At 41.7% G+C, this 27,974-nt stretch overlaps 2 protein-coding genes across 6 annotated transcripts in view; both read left to right on the top strand.

The window, feature by feature from the left end:
- The first annotated feature begins 3,336 nt into the window (after positions 1-3,336).
- Positions 3,337-24,578, top strand: HUS1 (HUS1 checkpoint clamp component). Of its 5 annotated transcripts, none has more exons than XR_004727846.3 (9): positions 3,337-3,428; positions 4,052-4,179; positions 4,278-4,454; positions 6,382-6,489; positions 7,526-7,600; positions 13,454-13,553; positions 14,823-14,942; positions 17,245-17,404; positions 18,059-21,419. XR_004727846.3 is itself a non-coding variant. In XM_078342410.1 (9 exons), the coding sequence occupies exons 3-9, from the start codon at positions 4,063-4,065 to the stop codon at positions 17,325-17,327; spliced, it is 780 nt and encodes a 259-aa protein (XP_078198536.1). In that variant the 5' UTR covers positions 3,337-3,428; positions 3,787-3,927; positions 4,052-4,062; the 3' UTR covers positions 17,328-24,578. The 5 variants fall into 5 exon arrangements, 3 of the variants coding, with proteins under 3 accessions (XP_078198536.1, XP_035109249.3, XP_078198537.1); XR_013523866.1 differs by having other exon boundaries at positions 3,337-3,475; XM_078342410.1 differs by adding an exon at positions 3,787-3,927 and having other exon boundaries at positions 17,245-24,578.
- The window catches only part of PKD1L1 (polycystin 1 like 1, transient receptor potential channel interacting), a 180,849-nt gene continuing 170,161 nt past the window's right edge, over positions 17,287-27,974 (top strand). The window contains exons 1-2 of the mRNA XM_035253357.3: positions 17,287-17,404; positions 18,059-18,126. The gene's annotated coding sequence lies outside the window, so the exon portion shown is untranslated. The remainder of the gene's footprint in view (positions 17,405-18,058; positions 18,127-27,974) is intronic.

Below are 27,974 nucleotides of genomic sequence, written 5' to 3'. Positions count from 1 at the left end.
TCCAATTATCTCTGTCCCTATCTTTAAAGTGGAAAAAATAGGCTGAGCATGGTGGCTCACGCCTGTAGTCCCAACACTTTGGGAGGCCAAGGCAGGCAGATCACCTGAGGTCAGGAGTTTGAGAGCAGCATAGCCAACATGGTGAAACCCCATCTCTACTAAAAATACAAAAAACTGGTCGGGTGTGGTGGCAGGTGCCTGTAATCCCAGCTACTTGAGGGGCTGAGGCAGGAGAATTGATGGAACCCAGGACTGAGAGGTTGCAGCGAGCCAAGACTGCGTCATTGCACTCCAGCCTCGGCAACAAGAGCAAGACTCCATCTCAAATAAAATAAAATGAGAATAGTAGTGCTTATTTTATGGTTGTTTATGCTATGTAAGTGATGATATCAGTGTACAGTGCTATAAAATGACAGCTAGCTATCTCAGCCTACTGATCAATAATGTTTAAATAGTGCTTTTAAAATGAAACATAAAAGGCATCCAACAAATGTTGATCCCCCTCCTCTTGAGTGGGGTGGTCCCCTGCTTTAATCCCCGTCACTCACCACCATGCCTGACACTTCTCTTGTACTCCACAAATGTTCATTTTAAAAGTATCTATGGAATTTATTCAAGTATTTTTTTTTGACACCTGAAAGATGAGCAGAGTCTTTGAAGAGCTGCTTAAGCAAAAACCCATCTTTTAAAACAAGTACAATTCTTAAAAAACATTCACTCTTGCCACTCCAGGGTATACTTTCCTTCATTTTACAGTTTTCTCATGTTAAAAAAAGAAGACAAATACTACCTTTCAAATTTGGTGCGGAACATCTGAGCTATATCACGTTCTTTCCCTTGGGTGATTTTTCCGACCTTCACTGCTAACAACAGGGCTGCAAATTGTTGCCTCTTCCCCTAGGGACTAGAGAAGATGAGGAAGTACCTGAAAGACACTGGCCAAGTGCTTACCTAGATAGAGTTGACCATCTGCAGCTGTAGAGAGGTTATTTTCCTTACTTCCAACTATACATCCTGACTGACATTTTATTTGCATCACTGTGTAATTCAGTTTCTAAGACAAGATTAAGGCATTTACCTCCCCAGTAAACAAACTTAATGAACAGCGTCAACACCGTTTCCCAGATCATTGTGTGGCTAAGTAACTAACCCCTGAGGTTTGGCCGTTCTTAAATCAGAAGGCTATTTTCTATAGCTCGACAAGAACATGAATACACATTGCGTTAGAAAACTCAGTGGTACATGGGGCTTCTAGAAATCTCTAGAGATCACATTCCTTCTCCCAAAATCATTTGGAAAGTAGAGAAGTAGTGTCAATATATTTAATTGTCAATTCTGGAGTTACTGAATTAATTTGCTAAACCTATTTAAGAATCTTACAAGAACACATAAAATATTTCTTTCTTCTTCCAAGAAAAGATAACTGCAACTTTATTTTCTATTTCTTGAATCAAATTCCTATATTATTTGGGTGTTTGTCAATGCAGAATGTATAGAATCACATCTTCTTAGGAAGTTTGACAAAATAAAGCAATTTCCAGGAAAGATCAAGCTGTTACAAAATACTATTTACAAAGTTTATTTAAATATATTCTTTAATTATATTCATTTATCTATCGGCAGCCACCTTACTTAATGTGATGCTCAATTCTTCAAAATACATTTATGAAGAAATTTTAAAAACATGCTTTTTTCCTGCAGATCATACGGCGCAAATAAAAAATGTTGGCACAACTTTATTATTTATTTACTTGTTGAGACTGGGTCTCGGTTTGTTGCCTAGGCTGGAGCACAGTGGCTGATCTCAGCTCACTGAAATCTCTGCCTCCCAGGTTCAAGCAATTCTCCTGCCTCAGACTCCTGAGTAGCTGGGATTACAAGTGTCTGCTACCATGTCTGGCTAATTTTTGTATTTTTTAGTAGAGATGGGGTTTCACCATGTTGGCCAGGCTGTTTAGGCATCTTGTCTCAAACTCCTTAACTCAGGTGATCCACCCAACTCTGCCTCCCAGAATGAGATTGTAGGAGTGAGCCACTGTGCCTGGCCTATTGGCATAACTTTGAAATTGATATATGAAGTTTGGTTTGACAAACACTCGCATGTGACAATGAAGAGTAGAATTTAGCTTCATGTTATGGTCTTAAGATAGGCAAAAACTGCAAATTTTGTATTTTGCACTTTAAAAATAATCTAGGCCTGGCACATTGGCTCTCGCCTTGTAATCCCAGCACTTTGGGAGGCTGAGGCGGTTGGACCACCTGAGGTCAGGAGTTGGAGACCAGCCTGGCCAACCTGGTGAAACCCCATCTCTACTAATAATACAAAAATTAGCCCGGCGTGGTGGCACATGCTTGTAATCCCAGCTACTTGGGAGGCCGAAGCAGGAGAATCACTTGAACCCAGAGGCAGAGGTTGCAGTAAGCCAAGATCAAGCCGTTGCACTCCAGACTGGGGGACTGAGTGAGACTCTATCTCAATAATAATAATAATAATAATAATAATCTCCTTTATAATTATCTTGATTTTATATGTCAAGTTAAAGACAAGGTTCTAGGCTCCTATTTGCAAAGGGCATTAAAAATAACAATTATTAACATAAATGATCTTCAGGCTTTGAAAAAGCAAATTAGATACAGTGTTGCTTGCTGCATTACCCCCTTTAAAATTTATTTCCTTAAAAAAAATCCTACTGACGTTACTTATGCTAATAAGAATTTTATTGGAGGTAGTAAAGTTCGTCTTGAGACAAACTGCAGAATTATCACTTAACGTCAGTGTTCTTTAAGCATCTTGCCTTTACCAACTAGCCAGTAATATGTTCCATTTTTTTAAAAAGTCATTTAAAACGATTTTCAGAACCTTAACCAAGATGCTTCAATACCGAAGTACCGGTACCGTCATCTGAGATTGGAGAGTTTAAAGCTGCTCTACCTTAGAGAGACATATTTAAGAGATAGTATTGTTTAACCTTTATAGACGATTAATTTTATTTGGATATTTTAGAATAGAACTTGAAATAGGTGTCACAAAATTCTTTCAAAACGTGAATTCTCAGAACCCGTCCCCACATCAGGAGCTTGAAGCCTCTGCCTCACAAAAAGCAGATCCCACCATCACCCCGGAGCAAGGAGGCAAACCCAGTAACTGGGACCCCACCTCCCCCAGGGCGTGACCCGAGATCCTTGACCTGTGACCCCACCTCCAGTGGGGCGTGACCCGTGGCCCCACCTTCCCCGGGGCGTGGCCCGGAGGCTACTCTGCTAAGAGCCGCGTAGCCCTAGTCGGGCGGAACCACTGTGCGCGCCGCCCTGTTTCCGGGCGGGGACGCTCAGGGTGAGACACTTATCCGCTACCCATAGACCCTGCCGCGCAGCAATGAAGTTTCGGGGCAAGATAGTGGACGGGGCCTGTCTGAACCACTTCACACGTGAGCAAGGAGGCCCGAGGGGAGCGAGGGAGGAACGGAAAAAGGCAGTGAGCGCGCGGTGGGGACCGCGGGGGAGGATCAGAGCGGGGATGGGCGCAGGAAGGGGCCGCTGGAGGATGGGGTCCGGGATGGGGGTGCTTATGGAAGCCGCGGGAGGGCGCGGGGTGGGCCGTAGGGACTTGTAGGGATGAAGGCAGCTTTCAAGAGACGTTTCTGAAACTTGATTCTGATCACGTGGCTTTTTAAAAAAGCGGCCACTGCTCCCCTAGACGGCTTTATCAGGCTTTGACATTCCTTGAAGGCTCCATTCGTCCCTCCCCCCTGACAGTGCCTAACTTTGCATTCAACTCTGTTGCAGTATCCAGTAGTCAGTAAGTTTATGTTGAATGAATGAATGACTGGTAGGACACTGAAGATGTGTGCTGTACGTCTCCCTGGGTTTGTTGGGAGAATTGCATGACATCAGAGGTATTAAAGTACTTTCCAGTGTGATACAAACGTAAGTCGTTATGTTTTTCACCGGGAAGTTGCACCATGATGAACAAGAAATTGTGCAAAATAAGTTGGTGTCTAGGATACATGATGTGCATTTTAGTAATTCCTTATTTTAACTCCTGCTTTAGGAATCAGTAACATGATAGCCAAGCTTGCCAAAACCTGTACCCTCCGCATCAGCCCTGACAAGCTTAACTTCATCCTTTGTGACAAGCTGGCTAATGGAGGGGTGAGCATGTGGTGTGAGCTGGAACAGGTGAGCAAAAGCTTCTGAGAGGCCTGCACACGCTACAGATTGTCATTGGAAAGACCACAAATGCCCTCCCTCATCCCCCATTTTTTTTTTTCCTTTAGGAGAACTTCTTCAGCGAATTTCAAATGGAGGGTTTCTCTGCAGAAAACAACGAGATTTATTTAGAGCTAACATCGGAAAACTTATCACGAGCCTTGAAAACTGCCCAGAATGCCAGAGCCTTGAAAATCAAACTGACTAATAAACACTTTCCCTGCCTCACAGTCTCCGTGGAGCTGGTGAGTAGGAGAGTCAGGGTTTCTGAAATTTCCCACGGAAATCTTGGCCTCGAAGGAATAGATGTAGTTAGCCTAGCCTTTATAACAATAAATATTGTTGAAAACTATTTGGCTTATTTAAATTTAAAGATCTGGTCCATAACTATATTTTGCATTAGAGTCAGTTCCTCCTCATTTTATAGTGTTGTGATCATATGCATTCAGCTAGAATGCTGCCTTTTACAAGTCATAAAACTTCCAGCCTCTTTATTTCTTGTAGTGGTGTTGTCACCTTGTCTAGAAATCATGATTTCAATCGATTTTCGTCTTTGGCATGTTTTCTCTTCACTCCCACCCTGCCTTTAATGGGCCCTCATTCTTCAGTACACCTGTGTTTTGTATGCTCCTGCCAGATGAATTGAGTGCACAGCTGTCCCCCAAACACACAAATACACAAACTCATGTGTACACATACAACACAGAGTTGCTCTTCCTACTCACAGGATGAAGTTCGTATTTCTGTTTTGATTTGTTTTGTTTTGTTTTTGAGATGGAGTTTTGCTCTTTCGCCCAGGCTGGTGTGAAGTGGTGCGATCTCAGCTCACTGCAATCTCCATCCCCCAGGTTCAAGCAATTCTCCTGCCTCAGCTTCCTGTGTGGTTGGTATCATAGGTGCCCGCCACCATGCCTGGCTAATTTTTTGTGTTTTTAGTAGAGACAGCGTTTTGCCATGTTGGCCAGGCTCATCTCAAACTCCTGACCTGAGGTGATCCACCCACCTTGGTCTCCCAAAGTGCTAGGATTACAGGCATAAGCCACGCGCCTGGCCTGAAGTTCATGTTTCTTAACATGACCAAAGCCCTTCACATATGGCCCAATCCATCTTAGGGACCAAATTATAAACTGTGATCCCCTGAGTGCTTTCCCTAGATGTGTCTCATTCTTTCTGAACTCCCAGGCTTTGGTGATATTGGGCTTCCACTTGCAGTTTATTTCCTTCTCACTCTGAAACCTTCTCTTCATTTAGTGCTCGTCGCCAATGCTGCCCTTGCCCCAGTCTTCTGTTCTCTTACAGCTCTCCTTATATATTGTATTCAGTTGGTGCAATGGTAATTGTGGTTTTTGCCATTATATATACTTTATCCATCTATGGGTGAGTATTATATTTAGTTTCAAGCTTTCCGTGGAAAAGGATTCCTCAGCTTTTCTTCATAAGTCTCAACTTTTTGCAATCAGGCAGTTCTTAGAGCTAATTAGGGTATTTCATGTCACGATATAAGTTTGGTATGTTTTTCTATTGCTTAAGGAAAAGCAAGATAGTAACATGTAATACTTTTCTATCTAAAAGTGCAAAATCTTTTGGTCTGTGACTCTCATAGTCGCCCCTAGAAATAGAAAAATACAGTTTGCATTTTAACTGTTTAGAAACTGCAACACACTGAGTGTCCTATGCCCAAAGAATGGCCTTCTCAGTTGCCTCAACATAGCAGGCTTGCTTCTTTCTGCCTCACGGCTTTCCATATGCTATTTCCCCAGCCTGAAACACTGTCCCCTTGTTCCTGTCTTCCCGTGGATGCTACTCCTCCCGGCTTTGGTGGTATCTGGAATGTCGCCTCCCCAGTCTAAGGAAGCCCCCCACACTCACCCTGGTCACCGTGCTGTGCTGTCTCATGGCTCTAATGAGCGTTTGATATAATTTCAATCGTTTGCCTTTTTATTGATCTGTTTGTTCCACTGGAACACTGGGGACCTTTTTGTCTCATTCACCACACTTCCCGGTTCCTGAAAGTACCCTGAGTACGTGTCATAAATACTGGTCGAATGGCTTTTGAGTGAATAAATTGACAACATTCCACTTAGGTTTGTCGTTTCAACTTTTTTATCCTCGGGTCTTTGGGTTTGTTTTGTTGTTAATATTAACATAAAAGATTAATTCTTTTCTTGGCAGTTTTCTATGTCAAGCAGTACCCGCATTGCGACACATGACATCCCCATAAAGGTTATTCCTAGGAAATTGTGGAAGGACTTACAAGAACCGATGGTCCCAGATCCCGATGTAAGTGATGCAGTCCTGTTGTACACCCCACATTACATGGCATGACTAGAATTCTCTGATTTTAGTTGTAGTCTTGCAGTATATTTTATTTTTAAAGGATACATAAGGAAAACATTAGAATATTTGCCTTTCGATATTTACATAAAGCATCTTAGGACATGTTGCATATGACAGAAATGCCATGCTGTCCTATATGTGGAAAATGTCTCACTCAGTAACATCACTTAAACAAAACAAAACTGAAATGATCTGTTGGCGGACAATTAGTATTTGTTAGTATTCTTGGCCTTCAGCACCAATATGGGTTTCGCAGGACTTGATCTTTTCCTCAGCCTGTCAGAAGCAGCATCTGGATGTGCACAAAAGCCAAGGAGAGAGGAGTTTCATGGCTTAGGTTTTGGGTTAACAGTCATGCTGATGGTTAACCCTAGAGCCCCTGAAAGTAAAGATGATGCCAAAGGACCCCTTGCCTCTTGCTCACAATTTACTTAAGAAATTACAAAATTATGCTGGGTAAAATAATTACTTGACTTTTACTCGAAGGGATCTATGCTGATTTTGAAAAAGCCCGTGTTTTATAGAGCACACTTGCTAACAGACTCGAGTATGATTGGGTGACTGCTTGCCGTATTTTTGCACAGAGCATGGAAAAGGCCCCTGAATCCTAGGTGTAAATGTCCCTTAGAGGAAGGCCTCCTGCTGTGTGCCTGAGTTTTCTTCCCCCTAGACCAATACAGGAGCATCTCAGCCGAAGTACCCTATTCCTTCTTGAACCAGAAGAATGCCCACAGGGACATGGTTGCTGAGGGAACCAGAGTCAGGCATTCCATTCTTTGATTTTGCTTGAGCATCCATGAGATAGTGAAATAGAATTGATTTTCTTCTTATATTTTTAAAAGAACTTTATTTCAGAAAATTTTAAAATAGTACTCTGTAGTTTTTGAGCATGCATGTGTTCCAGAGTTAGTTATGGAACACTTGTCCTTACTAGAGTATATTAATATTTTTAATACTGGTTTTCTTATTGGTTTTATAGGTTAGTATTTATTTACCAGTCTTGAAGACTATGAAGAGTGTTGTGGAAAAAATGAAAAACATCAGCAGTCACCTTGTAAGTTACAACTTCTTTAGAAAATAACTCTGAAGTATTGAGTGGGGCTACGTGGCTACACACTCTGGGAGGCAGCTTCCCTGTGGGCTGAGGTGTGGGTGCTCACCGTGCAGTGGTCCATGCAGGCAGTCACCTCCTAACCAAGTTCCCACTCAGGAGGTCCTGGCTGGTGTTGAGAACTTGCAGATAGATTGCTAGTTGGATTTAGAAACCTATTTTAATACTTTTCAACTCTCATTCACTGAGGAAAGCTTTTATATTTGCCTTTAATCCCTTTTATTTATATTTATAGTATATTAAGAATCTGTTCAGCTGTTCTGCCTCTTTTTCCTCTTATTTCGGATGGAACATTGTTTTTTTTAACCTGCTAGTGTGCCTGTATTTTACTGTGAGTCACTGATACTATTGACAGTGAGTTTGGAGTGTCCTATCTGCATGTCATGTGTCTTTCAGTGAACCAGGGACAATGATTTGCCACACCATAGCACCCTTTATTCCAGGCAGCTCTCACGCCAAGCTGGAGGGCACTTTTATGTTTCTGTTTATTTTGTGAAAATCTCCTATGGCCACAAGGCTCAAAATGTGTGACAGTGGTGGGAGTTGTGTGGATTATCCTAATTCACACCTGGGGTTATTCTGAATTCTTCCTTCGCTTACCGCCCCACCCCCTGCTCACTCCCACCCCAAAAAACACACTTGGTTATGTCCCTGAATCTTTTAAAAACCACTGTCCACCTGATGAAGCATAAACTTTTGATCTTCATAGTGTGCCAGGCCACCTCTGTAGCCACATTCTGTTCTGTTGCCACACGCTCCCTGCAGAACTAGGCTGGGTTCTGGTATCCCCCCACACTGCCTCTTCCTTTTGGTTCACTTTCTTTGCCATTTGGCACATGGCTTCTTCTCTCCATCTCCCTGAAGGCACTTAGCCATTCTTATGCTTCCTCACAGACCTTTCCCCATCACCCCTCTGGAAGTGCCTCCTCCATGGAGGTGAGCTGTCCAGTGTACATGATAAATCACCTGCTAGTATCTCAGAATGTCTCCTGAACCACCGGCTTCTTGATAAGGAAAACCCTGTCTTAATCATCTTTGTGTCCCAGCTACCCAGTGTGGGATTGCCACGCAGTAGGCAGCAATAAGTGTTACATGGATCTGGAACGAAATTAGGTTCAAGAGGTCTTTGAAATCACAAAAGTTTTTTGAAGCCCAGAAAATGTGCATTGAGCTGTTTTTTTCTAGAATTCTTCTCACTAAGAGCAATGCTATCATTGGGCCTGTCTAACTCAAAGCTTTACCTTCATAACTTTATATAGAGCTCATTTTAATTTGAAATCTGTTTTCCATGAAGCAGTATGCACTGTGCAGACATTGGTTTTGCCTGTGACTGCAGCGATGTTGATCCAGTTGTCAGCCTGGCTTCATCTAGGGATACCCTGGGGACTTCCAGAGAAATTCAGAGAGGCCCAGGAGAGAAAAGACAGGGCAGTTAACTGAAGGATGGCATTTGTTTGTTCTTTCTGTTCAATGGAAATGAGTCAGCAAAGTAGAGAGGTAGAAGGGTAGCTTAGAATCATTAGAGGGGTTTTGTTTTCTCTTTTTTGGAGTTAAAAATATGTAGAAATTTTGTGGAGTGGCTACTACAATCTGGAATTACTAAATGGAAAGTTATCAAGTTACTGTAGCAAAGTACTTAATGAGGTCTTCCTGGGTATCCAGACTTCTATATCTGAATAGGCAATAGAAGTAAGGAGAATGGGTAGACCAAACATACTAAAAATGTCCACCTTCCAATGAGAGATGCTCAATCACTTCCTTCTTTCATTAAATGTGAGATGTGACTGATGGGGTGGGTTGTGTATGTGACTCCTGCAGGAACAGAAAAAGAAGTAAGAACTGAAGGAATCTACATTGTGTTTTAAGACATTGCTTCTAAACTCCTCCGTGTGTGTGAATCCGCTGGGATCTGGTTAAAGTGCAGGTTCTGATTTGGGAGGTCTGAGCTGGAGCCTGAGGCTCTGTTTCTGACCAGCTCCTGGAGGATGTCCATGCTGCCTATCCTCAGACCATATCAAGTAGCAGTGCTTTGTGATGTGCGCCTATATTACTCCGTTTTCACACTGCTATGAAAGATGTTACCTGAGACCAGGTAATTTATAAACAAAAGAGGTTTAATTGATTTGTAATTCTGTATAGCTGAGGAGGCCTCAGGAAACTTACAATCATGCCAGAAGGCAAAGGGGAAGCAAGGCACGTCTTACGTGGCAGCTGGAGAGAGAAGAGCACAGGAAAATCTGCCACTTTTAAAACCATCAGATTTCATGAGAACTCCATCAGTATCATGAGAACAGCATAGGGGAAACTGCCCTCATGTTCCAGTCTCCTACCACCAGGTCCCTTCCTCGACAGTTGGGGATTACAGTTTGGGATGAGATTTGGGTGAAGGTACAGAGCCAAAACAAACCGTATCAGTGCTATACTTTATTGTATTTCAAATGTTATCTGAGAAATAGAGCTTTGCAGGGTCACCTTAATGATGGAAACCCAGAGAGTCTAGGTTTAGGAGTCATGCTGTGGAAGAGGGGAATCATTGGAGCCACACACCTGGGTTTAGCTCCAGGCTGTGCTGTGCAGTGAGTGCCCAGTGCTGGATACTACCCCAAATGCGGATAACAGTGCAGCTGTGACAGGGCTTTGTTACTTTTTATAAATTTAGAGATAATTTTTATTAGGTGCCCAGTATAGTCAGCATTCAATAAACAATAGGTGACTGTTATTAAGGAAATCATTGAAAATCTTACCCAGATACTTAAGAAATCAAGTGTGTTGATATGCATAATATTCCAAATAACTGAATCATAAAAATAGACATGAGCAGTGTTCAGAGAATTAGTTGTTTGTTCGTTTCTTCAATAAGTATTGATTTAAGGCCACCATGTGCTGGACACCAGGTCTGGTTAGGAGGGAGTTGGAACCTAATGTTCTGTCACTGAGATTTTTAGGAATTGGAAGAAAACGCAAGAGAGTATTTAAGCCTAAAGTGCATCTAGGACCATTGCAAGTTGCATTTTTGAGTACGTATTTATTTATTTATATCTAAAACATTGTTTTTCAAAACAGTGGGAATTTACAGATCTTGGGTGTGTGGTTGTTTACAACAAATGAGCATAAGTCCTGTGTTAGCCTTACAGAGCTCCAGTAAGCAGTCCAGCATATTCACAAAGATTGTTTTATATATTTTATTTCAGTCACCTATTGTTCTAGATATAGGAAGTGGAAATATAACAGTATATTTTTGGATTAATGAAAGAAAAGGGTTAAAAATGAATATTTCTCATTCAAAGGTTAATGTACTAGATTATACAACAAGTAAGTTTGGGGCACTATTTTTTTATTAATGTCAAAAACTCAGAAATAAGAGCTCACTCAAGTTAGAAAAACTTTATTTTGTTTCTGGAATGAAAAATATTCAGAGTCCACCAATTTTAAGGAATAAGAACAAGGAAGACTACATTGTATTCAGTAAACGTGGACAGTGATACAGAGCTGTGAAGACAGGTGCCCTCTCTGTTTTTTCTCTGTGGCACAATGAGGATGCAATGGTCCTAAGTAAGACTAGATACTAGGTGGCACTTGTCTAGCGGACCACACACAGGCTTTCCAAAGACCTCTTAGGCTTTAATACTGGGCAGATAGCAACAGCATAAAGAGAAATAATATGTACTGGTTCTTTCAGGAGGAACTCTCATTGTAGGTATGGGAGTGGACCCAGATAGGTTAGCATAACCTCAAACCACACTGGCATATGCTTCATTTATAGGTTCCGTCCAATTAAAAGAACTGATTGGTTGCTGGGGTGGGTAGAGAAGAGCTTCAAAGGAAAGGAGCCCCCTGTGACCTGTGGAGACAGTCCCAGGGCAGCAAGAGCAGGAGTAGAAGAGGGGTGTCCGATGGTATGTGAGGGAGAGGCAGAAGTCTGGTAGCCTGGGTGTGTGGAGTTTGGCTCAGACATCCTCAGTCCTGGTAACCCGACAGCAGCCCCAGACCTTTCTGAATTTGGAAATTTCATTTTCCAACATGAGTTTATTTTCTAAATAAATAGCTATGTTCCCATGAGATTCTAAAGGCCTTATAGTCACATTAAATGTGTAGTTATAACAGCTGGTTTATTTATATTTTATAAAAATAGGACACTAATTTTCACATTCTTTTCTCATTTTCCCCTTTCCTGTTTTGTAATAGTTATATTATATCTACATCATCGAAGCATAAAATTATTACGTGTTCTGTCCCCTTCACTCCTGTTGTTTAGTTTTGGTTCTACAGATCAAAATAAGGCTCATACTGTTTATGCTGTAACTTCTCCAATCTTTTTTTTTTGTTATCAAAAGCTTATTCTCTAGCGTATCACTCAGGAAGGACTCACGGGAATAGGATTTCATTGGCTGTCACGGGTTCGATGTCAGTATGGCTCACTGTACTGCATTCTCTGCTGGTGTAGATTATTGCTATCAAAAAGATGATTCCATTCTGATTTTGTTTCACAGCTTGGATTTATTTACTTAAAGGTGGGGACTAAATACCATCGGTATTTTTTCCATTTTTAAAAAATCCAGTTGTCTTGGCATCCAAGGTCAGTTTTCCCAGGTGTGGTGTGTCCTTTCAGTATGTGGGCCCAACACTTCATTCACTTCAGGAACGTTTTCAGCTATAGTGGACAGCATTTCTTTTCCAGTGCTTTTTTTTTTTTTTTTTTTCTGGGACTCAGAGGGCTTGGGTCTTCTTCACCATCTTCTTTATTATTTTCTGCCAAATCCATTTTATGTCTTTTTTTGTTTGTTAAATTTTATTTTTCTCCTTTCCATCCCAGTTTCTCTTACTATTCTCTCTGTAATGCCTGTTTGCTCCAGTCTTCTTCCTTCTAAACTAGTTTCTGTTTCTGAAATTTTTTCTTAAATTTCTAATTACTTCCTGTGTTGTCGGCTGTGTTTTCATATGTGCATGCTGTGTGGTCATCTCATGTCTGAGCTTTCCTGCTTCAGATTTATGTTGTTCTTTCATAGCTTCTATCACTGTTCATTTCTTTTAGTTGGTCTTGAAATAATAGGCTATACTCTGCATCTAGTTTGCAGAGTGCCTTTAGGTTTCTAAGTGTGCTATTTAGGTATTACAATTTCTGCTTTTCTTTTTTCCGAATATCATACGGAAGTCGACCACAATCCATTTTTGTTGCTGTTGTAGGTGGTTTTCCTGGTTCTTTTAAGAGGAAGTTTCAATGTTGGAGTGGGAGTGGACCAGAATAGTTTTCTAACTTTGTGACTCTAGAATTCTCCATTTTTTGTTACCACAAAATATTAAAACATGCATCCTCTCCACTTCCCAGGACTTTCTGAGATCTGTCCCTCTTTTTCCATCATTTAAAGTTTCATTCCCTTTTTTTGCCCGACATGCCCATTCTGCTCAATTGAGGCTCTTACTTCTGTGGTTCCTTCTCAGTGCAGGACTCTCCCACTCATCAGCTCCACCCAGCCCTCCCTTGAGCTGCTCTTGTGCTCCTGTAGTCTCCTGGCAAGTCCTTCTGAGTTCCACCTGTTTTCACATCTTCACTGAGTTCTCCATTTCGGGAGGCAGGCAGGGGATTTCCCCTTTAAGATTTTTGGGAGATTTCTGAGTTCTAGGCTCTTAGGCCTTATCTTCTCTCTTTTGCTGATACCACATGGGTCTGAGTGTGCTCTGAGGTGTTTTGAGGTTTTGTAGGTTACTTTGTGATCTGGTTGCATGAAAGCTGCTGCCCATGGAGTTTTTTCCTTTTGTCTTCCTTTTTTAAGACTATGTAAAATACTTAATTTGCAGGTTATTGAAGCAAACCGAGATGGAGAATTGAATTTGAAAATAGAAACTGAATTAGTATGTGTTACAACTCATTTTAAAGATCTTGGAAATCCTCCATTAGGTAAGTTTTCTAATGGGTTATATTTTGCTTTTGGTAACTTGTTTCAGATAACCTACCTATTGAGGTCTCCTCATGTAAAAAGGTTGAAATTCAGTTTACTTTGTTTCATGCTTGGGGAAATAACAAAGGAATTGAGATTGGACTACGCATCACTGTAGCGTAGTGGGACAGTTAGCCACCAGGGGGAGGGGCTGTGCCACCAAGTAGCTAAGGGATCTATACAGGGTCTCTGTCCTCTGTAGAATTCAGTTCAAGTTGAATAACCTCCAAGATCCCTTCCAGCTCTTCAATTCCTGTTCTACGCCTAACTGGAATGGATTCAGAAGGGTTGATACACTTGTTCTTATATTCTCCTTTAGTTCCTTCCGTATGTATGAAGTTAGTGTAGCAGATTTAAGACTGTTTTACTTGATCACATTTCTCATCTCATACAAGGTAATTAGGGATGATGGAGTCAGTTCAGTAGGTGGGGAAAGAAAGGACGATTAGACAGTTTGGTGCGTCATAAGCCAAGATGGGGTTGGAATCATGGCTGGAAATTGGGCCGCTGTACAGTCCCAGGGGCTGCCTGATCAGGAAAGCAGGCAAAAGACCACAAGAGAAACTCCTATGGATGATGAGAAAGTCATTTTATGATACAAGGTGTTCCAGAAGCAAAAAACAGGCCCTAGTCAGTTTTAGAATTAAGTTACTACAGGTTTGCTTGAATGTAAACACAGACTTTAGCACAGAGTTGCAAGGAACTTTTATTTTCTAGTTAAGAGTATCCTATTTCAGCAGCGTGGAATCCATATGGTTAAGGCTGTGATAATATTGTATAAAGTGATTCATTCTGATGTCATTCATTTGTTTATTTTAATAAACACAAGATGGGACTTAACTGTGGTACTTTCTCAGAAGTTGAAAGGATGTTTTCTTTTTTTTTTTTTTTTAATTTCACTTTGGAATTACAGGCCCTGTATTAATTAATGTATATATTTTTACTCTTAAATACATAGTGAGTACTAATAAATATAATTTTCTTTGACCTAAAGAGGGAGATTGAGTCATATTTCAAGTCCCCTGTAAATAAAGAGGCCCTGGAAATGATCATAGTAGTTTAAATAGTTAGGACCTAATGCTTAATGAATGACAACATTTACAATTTTCTCTAGGATGGTAAAACCAGTGCTAAGGTGAATCATTTATTTAGGTAAAATGCATTGAGCATCTCCAGGTTTCCTGATATGTGTAAAGATGTTGTCTTTAAAAGCATTCCTGTCATTTTAGCCTCTGAAAGCACCTCTCAAGACAGAAACCCAGAACACATGGCTGAAGTACACATAGATATTAGGAAGCTCCTACAGTTTCTTGCTGGACAACAAGTAAATCCCACAAAGGCCTTATGCAGTGAGTTTGCTTCTCTTTTATTTTTCATATTTTAAATAATTCTGTCAACTCGAGTCTAACAGATTACATATAGTCTCATAAATGCAAGAAAAAAAAAGCTCAATTATGTAGACTTTAGCTTCATAGGACAGTCGGGTATTTTAGATTTTCCTGGATTCCAAAGGACCTAAAGGTGGCAGCAGAGAAACAATCCCTGGGCACTCTGTTATGGCCGAAAACCTGCAGCCACACTGGTTGGTAGGTGGGTTGTGTGCTGCCTCATTTGGCCAGCATACCTGGAGGCACTGTCAGGAGGATGGGTGCTGATCATCCCACCTTCTCCATGGTCATCTCATTTTACCTACTCAGAGCCCCAGACATGGTTTTGCTTGGATTTGAGTTTTCCCTTGTGATGTCTTGTTTCCTTTCTGTGGCTGTGCTGGTCTGTGCTTGCTGCCCGCTATCTGTCCCTCAGCTGCTGGTTGCTAAATGTTGCCTCTTGATTCTGGCTGGGCCCCATCTTCTGCAGTCACACACCTGCTCCGGCCCTCTTCATCTGCTGACCACACATGAGAAAGGCATTGCCTACCAAGAGCTTTTCAAGGCATTTTTTTTTGCCTTACTACTAGAATCACAGCAACCTAAAAGAAACTGCAGCCTGCATTTGAAGTTCCACATTTGGTAGAATAGCTCCCAGGCTGAGCTGAGAGGGAGGTTGGCCCCATACTGCACCTCATCCCCTTCGGATCTGCAGTGTGCTGTAGAGAAGGAACAGAATATTCTGGGTGGCAATGTCAAGGACCAGCCCTTTTGAATGAGACATGAAGAGAATCAGAAGAGACCATGGGAGGGGCAATGGGTGTTTGGGAATTGGGGAGGGCATCAATTGGAGTGATGGGCGCAGAGGGAGATATCACCAGAGGAGCAGCTTTAGGTTAGAGATGGAAAAGCTAGGCTAGCCCAGATCATCGGGAGTTTTAGGGTGAGGCACCTGTGCTGCATTTTAAGGAACTTTGACATAGATGGTGTCATATTTCTAGGGCTGAGCATAGTGGGAGCTGTGTGGTAGTGCAGGGTCCTTAAAGATGCTTCTCAGAACCTTGATGTGCATGGGGGTCACCTGGAGGTCTGGTAAAGCAGACTTTGTGTTCATAGTTTGGGCTGGGCCTCATGGCTGCATTTCTCACAAGCTCCTATACAATGCCCAGACCCTTGGTCCTGACAAGCACACTAAATGGTGAGAGGGTGAAATACACCTCCTCTCTGCAGAGTGCGGAAACATAGGATGTGGGGGACCCCTGTGCTGCACAACATCAGTCTTTGAACTTGACATTTGGGGGACCTTCTGAATCCAAGGCTGGTCAACACAGTTCTTATCAAAGGTGCTTGACTAAGTTACATGTCTTCTCAACGTTCAGTTTGGTGTACCCAAGTGTAGCACAAAAAACCCTAGGTTGAACTTCTCATACCTTCTCCTTAACTTTCCAAAGCTCATTTTCTGTCTGTGTCAGCCTCCTCCAGGTGCTGGCTCAGTTGTCCCCTCCTCTATCTAGGTCCTGCCACCCTCAGTCTCTGCCTCCCCGTGCCCTTGCACTACCTCTCCTAAAGAACGTTTGTCTTCCTGCGTGTGCTTTTCCATCCTTTCCCCAACCTCCCATCTCCTGGGATTGGCCTCTGCAGCCTGCTCACGCATGGTTTCTCGTCACTCACTTGCATCTGCTGGAGTGCTTTCCTTGGCTGCTGTGCTGCAACTCCCCGAGATCTCCGTGGTTGTCACACTGTATGCTCCTGCCCGCCCTCACGTGCTCTTTACTTCCCTGCTTGGTTGTATGCCTGATGCCTTGGATTTTAGCCATTACTCAGCACAGTGGCTGGCTGTGGCCCTCACAGGATTGGCAAGACTGTTGAGATGCAGGGGTCCATCCCATGCAGCAGTGTGTGACACAGCCTGTCCCAGGTGCTTGGGGATCGTGGCTCTGAGCGCTTCTGAGCACAGTTCTCTTTTCAATGATGAGGATCTGCTCTTCCCCGCAGAAGGACGCTGATGTGGGTAAATCTGGTTTGCCAGGAAGCCAGCCTGCTGGGTGTTTTGCCAAGGGCTTGGCAGTTTCACTCTTCCTCTCCTCGCCGCAGGGAGCCACCAGTGCTGGGGCGGGGATGCAGCGTCAGCTGTGGCAGTGAGAATAAGAGACTGTGGCCTCCGTAGCTGCCTCAGGGAAGACAGACGCCTAAAGCAGGTGGAGGCCGGGAAGGCTGCTCTGCAAAGTGGGAATGAAAATGTGCATGCACTAGGTCTCTACCATCACGGCTCTTCTCTTTCCAGATATTGTGACTAACAAGATGGTGCATTTCCATCTGCTTCATGAGGACGTCTCCCTTCAGTATTTCATCCCTGCGCTGTCCTAGCACCCTGTGGTTGGAGTTGGCACACAGAGACTTTGTCAGGATGGGAGAGGCCATAGACGCTGTGTTCCCACTCACTGGTCTGTGTCCTCACAGCACCGCACATCGACACACTGTACTTATTTATCCCTCTCTAACATTTCAACTAAAAATTGATTGAATGACACACAGTTGGATAAACATATCACTTCATGTTGTTCATGGCTGTTTTGTTTTGTTTTTAAGACATTAAAAAGAAAAGCTAGAATTTACTCAGACTTTAAATAACAGTTTCTCATTGATGTTGTGAAAATGCTCGTGTATTGAGTAGACTTGGTGTAGTAGCCAGAATTCATAAAGCTGTTGCCTGAGAGCTTGGTGCTTTCCCTCCGGGCAGAGACTCTAGCTCAGCACGGCATGTACCGCACAGTCGGTCTTGCATTTCAGTGTGTTCACTTAGCTTGCTCCTGTCCCCCAGGGCCCAGGGACAGAAAGGACAGCAAGCCTCTGTCACCTCACCGCCACTACCTTGGTCACTCAGAGTACTGTGGGGTGCCACAGTGCAGCATTTGGAGTCTCTTTCTTTCTCGCTGAGAACTCGAGCCCACCTGGGCCCACTCCCCTTCTGATGCCTGGAGAGCTGGCCCAGCCGACACAGCTCTTATCTGCTAGCTCTTTCTGCCGTTCCAATTCGTTTCTTCCTGGGGCCAGTTTTGGTTTTAGGTTGTAATTCCTTATATTTCTTTCTTCCACAGTGCATCGGATATGTCATTCTGGAAAGAAGACCCTTCTACTTAGAGTAGAAACAAACGAAACTTACAAGGTATCATCTGTGTTAAGTGATGAGACCATATATCTTTGATGTTTCTGAATATCAAAGCTGATTCGGTACTGGTAGATGTTCTCATTCTCCCAGAAACATATCTATCATATTTCCTGTTATAATTACATCTCATTGTCCTGTGGAGGTGGACATGATCAACATCTTTTGTTTTCTTGCTTTGTTTTATTTGAGACAGGGTCTCTTTCTGTCACTCAGACTGGAGTGCAATGCCACAATCATGGGTCACCACCTTGACCTCCTTGGCTCAAGCCATCCTCCCACCTCAGCCTCCTGACTAGCTGGGACCGCAGGTGTGTGCCACCACACCCAGCTAGTTTTTAATTTTTTCTAGAGACAGGGTCTCACTGTTTTGCTGGTCTTGAACTCTTGGGCTCAAGCCACCCACCCACCTGGGCCTCCCAAAGTGCTGGGATTTCAGGCATTAGCCATCACACACCCATCCATAAACATTATCATAATGTCACATTACAAAATTGAGACCTAAGTTGCTTAGAATAAGATGAGGAAATGGAAGATTAGCTAAAATGAAAATTTATTATTTGGCTTTTTCATGTTTTTTGGTAAAACCAGTGTGTTTGAATGGTTCTTTTGATGTTTAATCATGTTTACATAGGATGGAATATTTTGCTTAATTAACATTTTAAAATTACCATTTTAATTTTTAAACCCTTTCTCCTCTCTTTATAATGAAATTAATTCCAGCTACAGTGAGAAAACTTAAAATTCATGATACAAAATGAAATAATATCTGAAAGTAGTTTTATAAAACTGAAATTGCTGTTAAAGAGAATGTGTTAGTGACTTAACCATTGCTCTGCACAATGTTTATTATCAAATACACATGAAGATTTTAATGGATGGCTTAAGATTTTATCTCTGTGTAGAGTTTGGCTAATGAAACCTTGGTTGGGACTTAAGAAGCTGGGATCGGTTTCTGATTCTTATCACAACTTGCTCCTTAGTGTCTACCAAGTCCTCCACCTCTTTGCGCTTCAAAGAGCTGTGAGAAATGATGATAGGAACGGGTTGGTACAAAACCACAGACTTAGAGAAGGGCACAGTGCTGCCTCATTGAATGATCTACCAAGGTAAAATTTTGTCAAGTCAAGACATAGCAATTTAATCCATTTAGAGGAATGAATATAATTTGAAAACTCGATTTCTAGACTAACATCTCAAAGTGTGGAGATCTTTTTTAAATAGCTTTCTGGATTTTGAAACATACTTTCACTGGCTGTGATTTGTAAGAACTGTGTGGTTTGTGGAGTACTGTCCCCAGGGCAAATAAGGCAGGCCCATGTCTTGCCTGTCCTCGGCTCAGGGCTCCACATTCTTTCGGTAGGCACATCTTCAGTTGAGTTTTGATGTCATTCTGTGCCATATTAGAGCCCTGCCATCCTCCTCCAGCCCTTCCTTGGTCCAGCAGCCAACTGCTTAGCCATTAGGTCTGTAGGCTGAGTTTATAGTGAGGGACTGTGCCTGTTGTGAAGGAGCCCACTCTTGGGGACCTAGAACGTGGCCTCAACAGTAGTCCTGGGGCTGGAATTGTGGTTCTACCACTAGGCAAAGGTGTTTAACGACATTCACGTTCTTGGTGTATATTGCCAGTTGAGCAAAGCATCCATCATTTTGAAGAGATACAATTCAGTACTTTTTTAAAAAGTGTTATTGAGATGTAATTCACATATCACACAAATCACCCATTTAAAGTATACCATCTAGTGGTTTTTAGTATGTTTTCAGAGTTTTGCAACCATCACCACTATCAATTTAAAACATTTCCATCACCCAATACACTTTTTAACCACAAATAATCATTTTTCATTTTTCTCTCCTAACTTATTCTGCTGTCCCCCACCATATACCTCCTGGCCCCAGGCAATTGCTTGTCTAGTATCTGTCTCTACATATTTGCCTATTCTGGTTTTTAGCTTTTGTTTTCATTTCTTTGGGGAGACAGGGTCTGGCTCTGTCCCCCAGGCTGGAGTGCAGTGATACAATCAGATCTCACTGTACTTTCAAACCCCTGGGCTTACGTAATCCTCCCGCCTCACCCTCCCAAGTAGGTGGAACCACAGGTGTGTGCCACTGCTCCCGACTAACTTCTGTATTTTTTGTAGAGATGAGGTTTTGCCACATTGCCCAGGCTGGTCTCAAACTCTTGGGCCCAAGCCATCTGCCCACCTTAGCCTCCTAAAGTGCTAGGTTCACAGGCATGAGCCACCACACCCAGCAATTCTTTTTATCCAACTGTAATTATATATTCTTGACCACTATCTCCCTTCTCCCCTGCTCCCAAACACCGAAGCATCTGTTAACCACCATTCTACTCTCTCCTGTGAGATTTTCTCATTAGATTCTAAATGTGAGATCATGCACTGTATTTCTGTGCCCGGCTTATTTCACTTAACATAATGTTTTCCACGGATTCAACAATATGGTTGCAAATGACAAGATTTCGTTCTTTTTGATCGCTAAATAGTACTCCATTGTGTATATGTCCATTTTGTTGGTCCATTCATCTGTTGGTCACGGAGGTTGCTTCCATATCTTCGCCATAGTGAATAATGCTGCAGGGAGGGAAGATGTCTTTTTGATGTACTGATTTCATTTCCTTTGGGTAAATACTCAGTAGTGGGATTGCTGGATCATATGGCAGTTCTATTTTTAATATTTCAAAGAACTTCCATACTGTTTGCCATAATGGGTATACTAATTTACATTTCCTCCAACAGCATACAAAAGCTTCCTCTTCTCCACATCCTTGCCAACGCTTATCTTTTGTCTTTTTTTAAATAAACGTCCAAACAAAGCTAATCTTTTGTCTTTTTGGCAATCACCATTTTAACTGGTATGAGGTGACTGAGGTGATATCTCATTTTGGTTTTGATTTTCATTTTCCTGATGATTAGTGATGTTGAACATTTTTTCATATACCCATTGACCATTTGCTTCTCTTTTGAGAAGTCTATTCAGGTCTTTTGCCCATTTTTAAATAGGTTTATTTGTTTTCTTACTATTGTTTGGGTTCCTTATATATTTTGGATATTAACCTTTTGTCGGATGTATAGTTTACAAATATAATATTTTCTCCCGATCTGTAGGTTGTCTCTTCACTCTGTTGCTTGTTTCCTTTGCTGTGCAGAAGCTTTTTAGTTTGATGTAGTTTGATTTACCCATTGTTTCCTTTTGTTTTCTGTGCTTTTGAAGTCTTATTTTTAAAATTCTTGCCCGTACAAATGTAATAAAGCATTTCTCCTGTGTTTCCTCTAGCAGTTTCATAGTTTCAGTTCTTCATCTATGTCTTTAATTCAGCTTGAGTTGATTTATGTATATGGTGGGAGATAAGGGTTTAATTTCATTATTCTGCTTGTGGATTTTCAGTTTTCCCAGCATTGTTTATTGAAAGACTGTCCTTCCTTTTCAATAAATGTGTGTTCTTGGCATCTTTGTTGAATGTCAGCTAGCTGTAAATGTGTAGATCTATTCCTGGGTTCTCTATTCTGTTCCACTGGTCTAGCTGTCTGTTTTTATTCCAGAACCATGCTGTTTTTTAACTTTAGTTTTATGGTATATTTTGAAGTCAGGTATTATGATGCCTCCAACTTTGTTCTTTTTGCTCAAGATTGCTGTGGCTATTCAAGGTCTTTTGTGGTTACATATGAATTTTAGGATTTTTTTTTTCTGTCTCTGTGAAGAATGTCATTGGTATTTTGATAGGAATTGCGCTGAATCTGCAGATTGCTTTGGAGAGTATGAACACTTAAGAAATATTAATTCTTTCAATCTATGAACACAGGATAACTTTGCATTTATTTGTGTCTCCAGTTTCTTTCATCAGTGTTTTATAGTTTTTATCCTAGAGATTTTTCACCATGGTTCAATGTCTTCCTAGGTATTTTACTATTTTTTTTGTAGCTATTGTAAATGGGATTTTCTTGATTTCTTTTTCAATTAGTTCACTATAAATATATAGAAATGATACTAGTTTATAGCTGTAATCCCAGCACTTTGGGAAGCCAAGGCAGGTGGGTTGCTTGAGCTCAAGAATTTGAGACCAGCCTGGGCAACATGGCAAAACCCCTTCTCTACAAAAAATACAAAAGTTAGCCAGGTGCAGTGGTCCCACCTACTTGGGAGGCTGAGGTGGGAGGATTGGTTGAGCCCAGCAGGTTGAGGCTTCAGTGAGCTGTAATTGCAACACTGCGCTTCAGTCTAGACAACAGAATGAGATCTTGTCTCAAAAAAAAAAAAAAGAAAAGAAATGATACTAGTTTTTGTGTGTTGGTTTTGTATCCTGAAACTTGACTGAATGTTTTTTAGTTTGAATAGTTTTTTGGTGGAGTCCTTAAAAATTTTCTATAGTTAACGATCAAGTCATTTGTAAACAAGGACAGTTTAACTTTCTCCTTTCCAATGTGGATGCCTCTTCTTTCTCTTGCCTAATTGCCTAATAACAGCATGTTCCTATTCTGTAAATGGTCAATGAACTAGAGAATGATTCTTGGGTAGTTAATATTCTCAATGCCATTAAACTCTTTTCCTTCTCTGAAAGCAGCTGTTTTCTTGGAGGTTTCAATTCTGCTTGGCACTTCGCAGCATTTCTAGTGGTACTGCTCCACGTTTTACAGCTTTGTGAAGAAGGTGTTTACTTTCTTTGAAATTATCTTGAGATATTTCAAACTGTGCAGAAGACATAGGCACAAAAGCAAATGTCTTAGAGTTTGCTCTAGCCACTTCTGCATCATCTGGCTTTTGAATAGCTTTTAATTCAGCTTTTAAATCTCACTTGAATTTGAGCAAAACTTTCATCTTTATATGTGTCTGGAGAAAGGACTTTAATTGCTTGACAGTAATTACCAATCAATTTGTTTAAAATAGTATCAATCAATCAATCAATAAAATAGTGTCGTCTAATAGGACAGTGTTTCTCTGGTTCGAGCAACAAATTCAACCAGTCCTCTGGGTTGTTCTTCATCATCATCATCATAATCATCATCATCATTTGGTTATCAGTTCCTGAGTTATTTTTACCAGTGAGTTTTATTCCTTCAGACAGCTATTTTGAATTCTCTCAGAAATATCACATATCTCTGCTTCCTTAGAGTCAGTCACTAGCGCTTTGTTCGGTGACATCACGTTTCCCTGATTGTTCTTCATCCTTGTAGTCGTACACTGATATCTGTGCACTGAATATGTAGGTATTTATAAACAGTCTTTGCAATCTGGCTTTGTCTGTGATTGTCCTTATACAGTAGGTCTATCCAGAAATTCTAAGCTTACTGTCTTTTTTGGTATTTAAGCCGGTGAGCTCCACAGCCCTTGTAGTGCCAAATGGTGCCCTAAGCCCAGTTTCCCTGCAACCAGCTCTGATTTGTTTGTTGACTGCTGTGAGCCCCGCCCCGTTCTTTGTTTCTAATTTACACCTAGGAGGCTAACCCCGCTGGCACCTGCGATGCTTCCAGTGGGAAAAGACCAGAGTGTGCCCCCTGTGAAGAATCTCAGAATAGTGGGGAAGGCGAGTGCCCACCTCCTGCTCTCTTTTTCCCACTGTAGAAACTGTGAATCCAGAGAAGTTCTCCAAGGGCGGTGCTGTGTGGGTTAGGGGAGGGGTGTCATGAGCAAACAGAATCGTTCTCTTTACCCTCTGATCATGATTATTCTTGGCTCTGTGGCTCAGTGAGTTGTCACAGCTTCACTCCTAATTTCTGGCATATTCAGGGCAATTGTCTTGCCTCTAGGTAGTTGCTAGTTGAATTTATGTGGTGGGGAGAAAAGCTAAGAACTCTCACTCCTCAGTTTTGCTCATGTCATTGTAATTCTGTACTTTCATATGGATTCTAATAGGGAGGATCTAAAAGGAAGCTTCCGTTTTGGATTTTTAGAGCTTCTTCTAAGTACAGTTGATGACTCAAGAAATAAAAATGATACGTTATAACTAGAAATACCCTGAGATTATCAAGGAGATAAATTAGCCCACTTGGACGGTGCTATTGGGAATGTCAACTGATACCACTTAGCTGGAGTCTAATTTGGTATTTATTTTATATGGAAAGCCTGAAAAGTTGTGTGCCCCCTTTGACTCAATATTTATAAGAATTTACACAAAGGTTATAATCAAAGTTGTTCTAGAACTGTTACACTAGAAAAACACAAAATATTCTAATTATGAATTAATTGGGGATTGGTTAAATATGGTTTGATATGCTCTAAAAGTAATGTTACAGAAAAAAGTGTACTGATATGGCAAAATGTTTATGACTTACAGTTAAGTTAAAAAAGCAGGTTAGATGTTGGTATACCCAGTATAATAGAGAACAATCAGTATTTCTCAGTGTTCTTTTATTTCGATCTTTGTACATGTGTGTATTTTCTAAAAATTGTATTTACTATTTTTGTAATAAATTGTTTTTAAGGGACTAAGCAATAAATATTTGTTATTTGAGTGCCTTACATATTCACTTGGCAGTTACAATTTCCTGAACGTTAGACTTTAGACTCTTCACAGCGCATCCTTATTTTCATAAATAGAAAATTAAATTTTTTATTTGTTACTATGATATTATACCAGGTTAGAATACTGGAGTCTCTATCAATAAGGTGGCACCACATGGCAGAATCATCTCTTTTTACCATGGGCCCAACATGGATGAGGATCAATCAGTGTCTGTAACAGTCTGCAGTGAGGGCAGAGTGACCAGTTATTAAGTTCTAGGCTGAGGGATCCTGGGAGAGACCAGCCACGCAGAGGACTTCATGGATCACTGGACAGTAAGGAAGATGACCCTATGGGTAGCACAAGAAAATGTAGCTACCGTCCTGGAATCTGGGTCCTATTTGCCTGTAGCACCAAAGGAACCAATCTTCTAACTATATCCAGCATGTGTAGCTTGGAAAGATGCTGAATTCTACACCCTAAGACCTGGGAATGGATTTTTGGCTCTTTCCAGCATCATAAGAGAAACTTGAGACAGTTTCTCTAACAGTGAGTAAACACACTGACCACCTGTGATGGTTGTAATTAAAGAAAATAGCATTACTCATTGGCAGGTTTCCAAACTGGGAAGTGTAAAATATGAGCATTTATAAGCAGTCTTAGTTTGTGTTGTGTGTCTATACGTGATTCCCACAGACTGTGTCTTTTATAAATAGAAGAGTTCTTAAGGTTTTGGGTACCAAAACCAAAGACCATCTGGTGAAGGTCTCCTTGCTGTATTGTCCCCTGGCAGAAGGGCACAAGACAGAAGCGGGTACAGGAGACAAAAAGGAGGCAAGAGGGGCAGACAGCCTTCGATAACAACCTGTTCCCAGTAATTAACCCGTTCTCACAGTAGCAACATTAACCATCATGAGAGCAGAGCCTGCATGACCTCATCATTTCTCATCGGGCCCTACCTCCCAACACTGCTGCAGAGGACCAAGCTTCCAACATAAGAATTTAGGGGACACATTCAAACCATAGCATGAGCCTTACAATATAGAACAAGCAAAAGTTGGCTTTTTTTTTTTCTCTCTAAACAGAAGCTGCCAGTTCACAGCAGCACACAGTACAAATTGAGTGGCTTCCATGGCTCTTCTGAGGCTCACAGAGGTTTGGTTGGCATGTCTCAGCACACCTTGTCATCATCCAGTGACCTTATTGCTCAAACCCTGTGACCAGACAGCCCTGCATTTCTAAACTCAAGCTGTTTAAAAATGTAAAGGAATCTACATATATACACTGTAACCACTTTTTACCATACTAGTTTCAATTTAAGATTATTTGTTATCTTCCTTACTGAGAGAAAATTCTAGTGAAGTCTTCTAGGGGAGAAAAACAGATAACCAGACAGAAGCGAGAACCAGAGCTGAGTGGAGGGCATCTACCTTGTATATTTGTACTTTTCTCTGTTCACTTCTTTCACTGTTTGCAAATAAACCCTGCCAAGGAGGTAGAGGACTTAAGGAGCCCTCATGAGGGAAGTGCCTGATGGAAGGCGGGACCTCCTCATTAACACTTCACCTAGTTCATATTTGGCCTTCCCAAAGCAGCTCCTGCCTGGGTCTTCACCAGTTTTTGGAGCATGCAGTCTTAAATCTAGAAGAAATGCCCAGTGTGATTCTTAGATGTTTGGTTGCTTACCTGTCCTAAATGACAGGTGGGCCTCCCTTCACACTGGACAAGTCTGAAATAACCAGGAGAAACAGTGGTGCTCCAGCTCAGCTCCATGGGGAAGCTGAGAGGGACCATGCCCAGGACCATGGGACTTGTCCTGGGTCTGCCTTGGCATGTACCATCATACGATCTGGGCTCAGATAAGTAGCAATGCTTTCCTAAGAGGATTCTATTCATACTTTATGAAATAGCAGTTCTCTATATTGAATAATATTGTTATTCAATGTGGAAAAACCACTCCAGATGAAAGATGAGACTTCGTTGAAAGCAAGATGGGTGGGCGGGGGTGAGGAAGCTGAGATAATATGGATAATTGTATACCACTCAAAATATGTGCTTCTGAACCTAATTCATTACCCCATATAATATGTGTGTTGTGCTTTTCTTAACAATTGCATTGGAACAAGATAAATGCAAAGGTGGTTATGGTTACTCCCTATTTGTAACGTACTACTGAGGGAGAAATTAAAGTATCACCAAACACGGTAGTGCTGAAGGATGATTCCTATTGTATTGATCGCATTCCTTCAGTAGAATTGCTGCATGTGACTTTGCCGAGAAAGAACAATTAGGGCTTGGTTATGTTCCCCTATGTTCCAAGTGGCCAAAGGACCCAAGGCATTTGGGGGCAGCCTATCAAGGTGTTTAAATATCAAGCCATGGATTTTTAATTTTATTTTGAAGCCAATGGAAAGCATGGAAGACTATGGAAGAGAGAGGTGCCACTTCTAATTTAAATTACTGAGTATTTATATAAGACAGAGTACCTACTTTAGTCCCAGGTGTAGCAAATTTGTCTTTTCTAACTTGACAACGGCTTAAAACATGTCCCATGATGCCCTTCCACTGCAAATTACAGGACCCAGCTATTTTTCACAAAATTATGATACTTTAATAACTATATTGTTTTTCTTGAGTGAGCTACTACTGAGCCTCACAGATGATTGACACATTTTTCCCTGCAAATTAACATCACTTAGGACATACTCATCTCAGAGGAACCAGCCCAGGAGCATGTTGGGGTGGGGGAGGCTAAGGCCCCAGAGCTTTTCTGGGCAGGAGATTTGTTTCTCAGGGGGTGCTTATGATTGGCTGGTTGTCCCAAGATGCTAATGGAGGCAGGGAAGGCTCACTGCTCCAGCCCATGGGGCGGAGCAAGGCCAGTCCCTCTTGCTTTAGGATCCTTACGTGGGCTTTCTACCTGTGCTCATTTGCCCAAAGCCATCCTGATTGGGATGCTGATCAGCAGCCTCATGGGAGCAAACTGCTTGCAAGCGGGGTGGAGGGGTCTGATCGCAGCCTTGCCCCTGCTCTCCTTGGTGCAGCCCACTCTGGGGACCACATCAAAGGATGGTAAGTTTGACATTCTACCAAGATCTTATCAATTTCTCTTTCTTTTTGCCACAATTAATTACAAAAATTGGTCCAATCACTCTGTTTGATTCCGTGAATGTGATGGGACCCAGAGTGTGGGCTGGGAGTGGGGATGGGCTGTTAATAAAAAAGTTGTAGACTCTCTAAAGATAAATGAATAGAGGTCCACAAGCCGCCTCAAGGAGCAGAATGAAAATGACAGTGACTGGCAGTCTTGCTAGGAAGGGACATGTCAGCATGTGCAAAGAATAATCCTGGCCAGCCAGGTGCTTTTCCAGGAAGCTCCATTTGGAGGTGA

Source organism: Callithrix jacchus, chromosome 11 (assembly GCF_049354715.1).
Source record: "Callithrix jacchus isolate 240 chromosome 11, calJac240_pri, whole genome shotgun sequence".
NCBI classification, from domain to species: domain Eukaryota; kingdom Metazoa; phylum Chordata; class Mammalia; order Primates; family Cebidae; genus Callithrix; species Callithrix jacchus.
Note: the sequence above shows the minus strand (reverse complement) of the source record. Positions and strands in the feature narration are given on the sequence as shown.

Bases quoted from the DNA above. Each gene is read 5' to 3' on its own strand.
- HUS1 (XM_035253358.3), top strand. From the start codon at position 3,377: ATGAAGTTTCGGGGCAAGATAGTGGACGGGGCCTGTCTGAACCACTTC. The intron at 13,554-14,822 runs GTAAGTTTTCTA...CTGTCATTTTAG, and splicing joins TCTTGGAAATCCTCCATTAG to CCTCTGAAAGCACCTCTCAA. The intron at 14,943-17,244 runs GTGAGTTTGCTT...TTCTCTTTCCAG, and splicing joins TCCCACAAAGGCCTTATGCA to ATATTGTGACTAACAAGATG.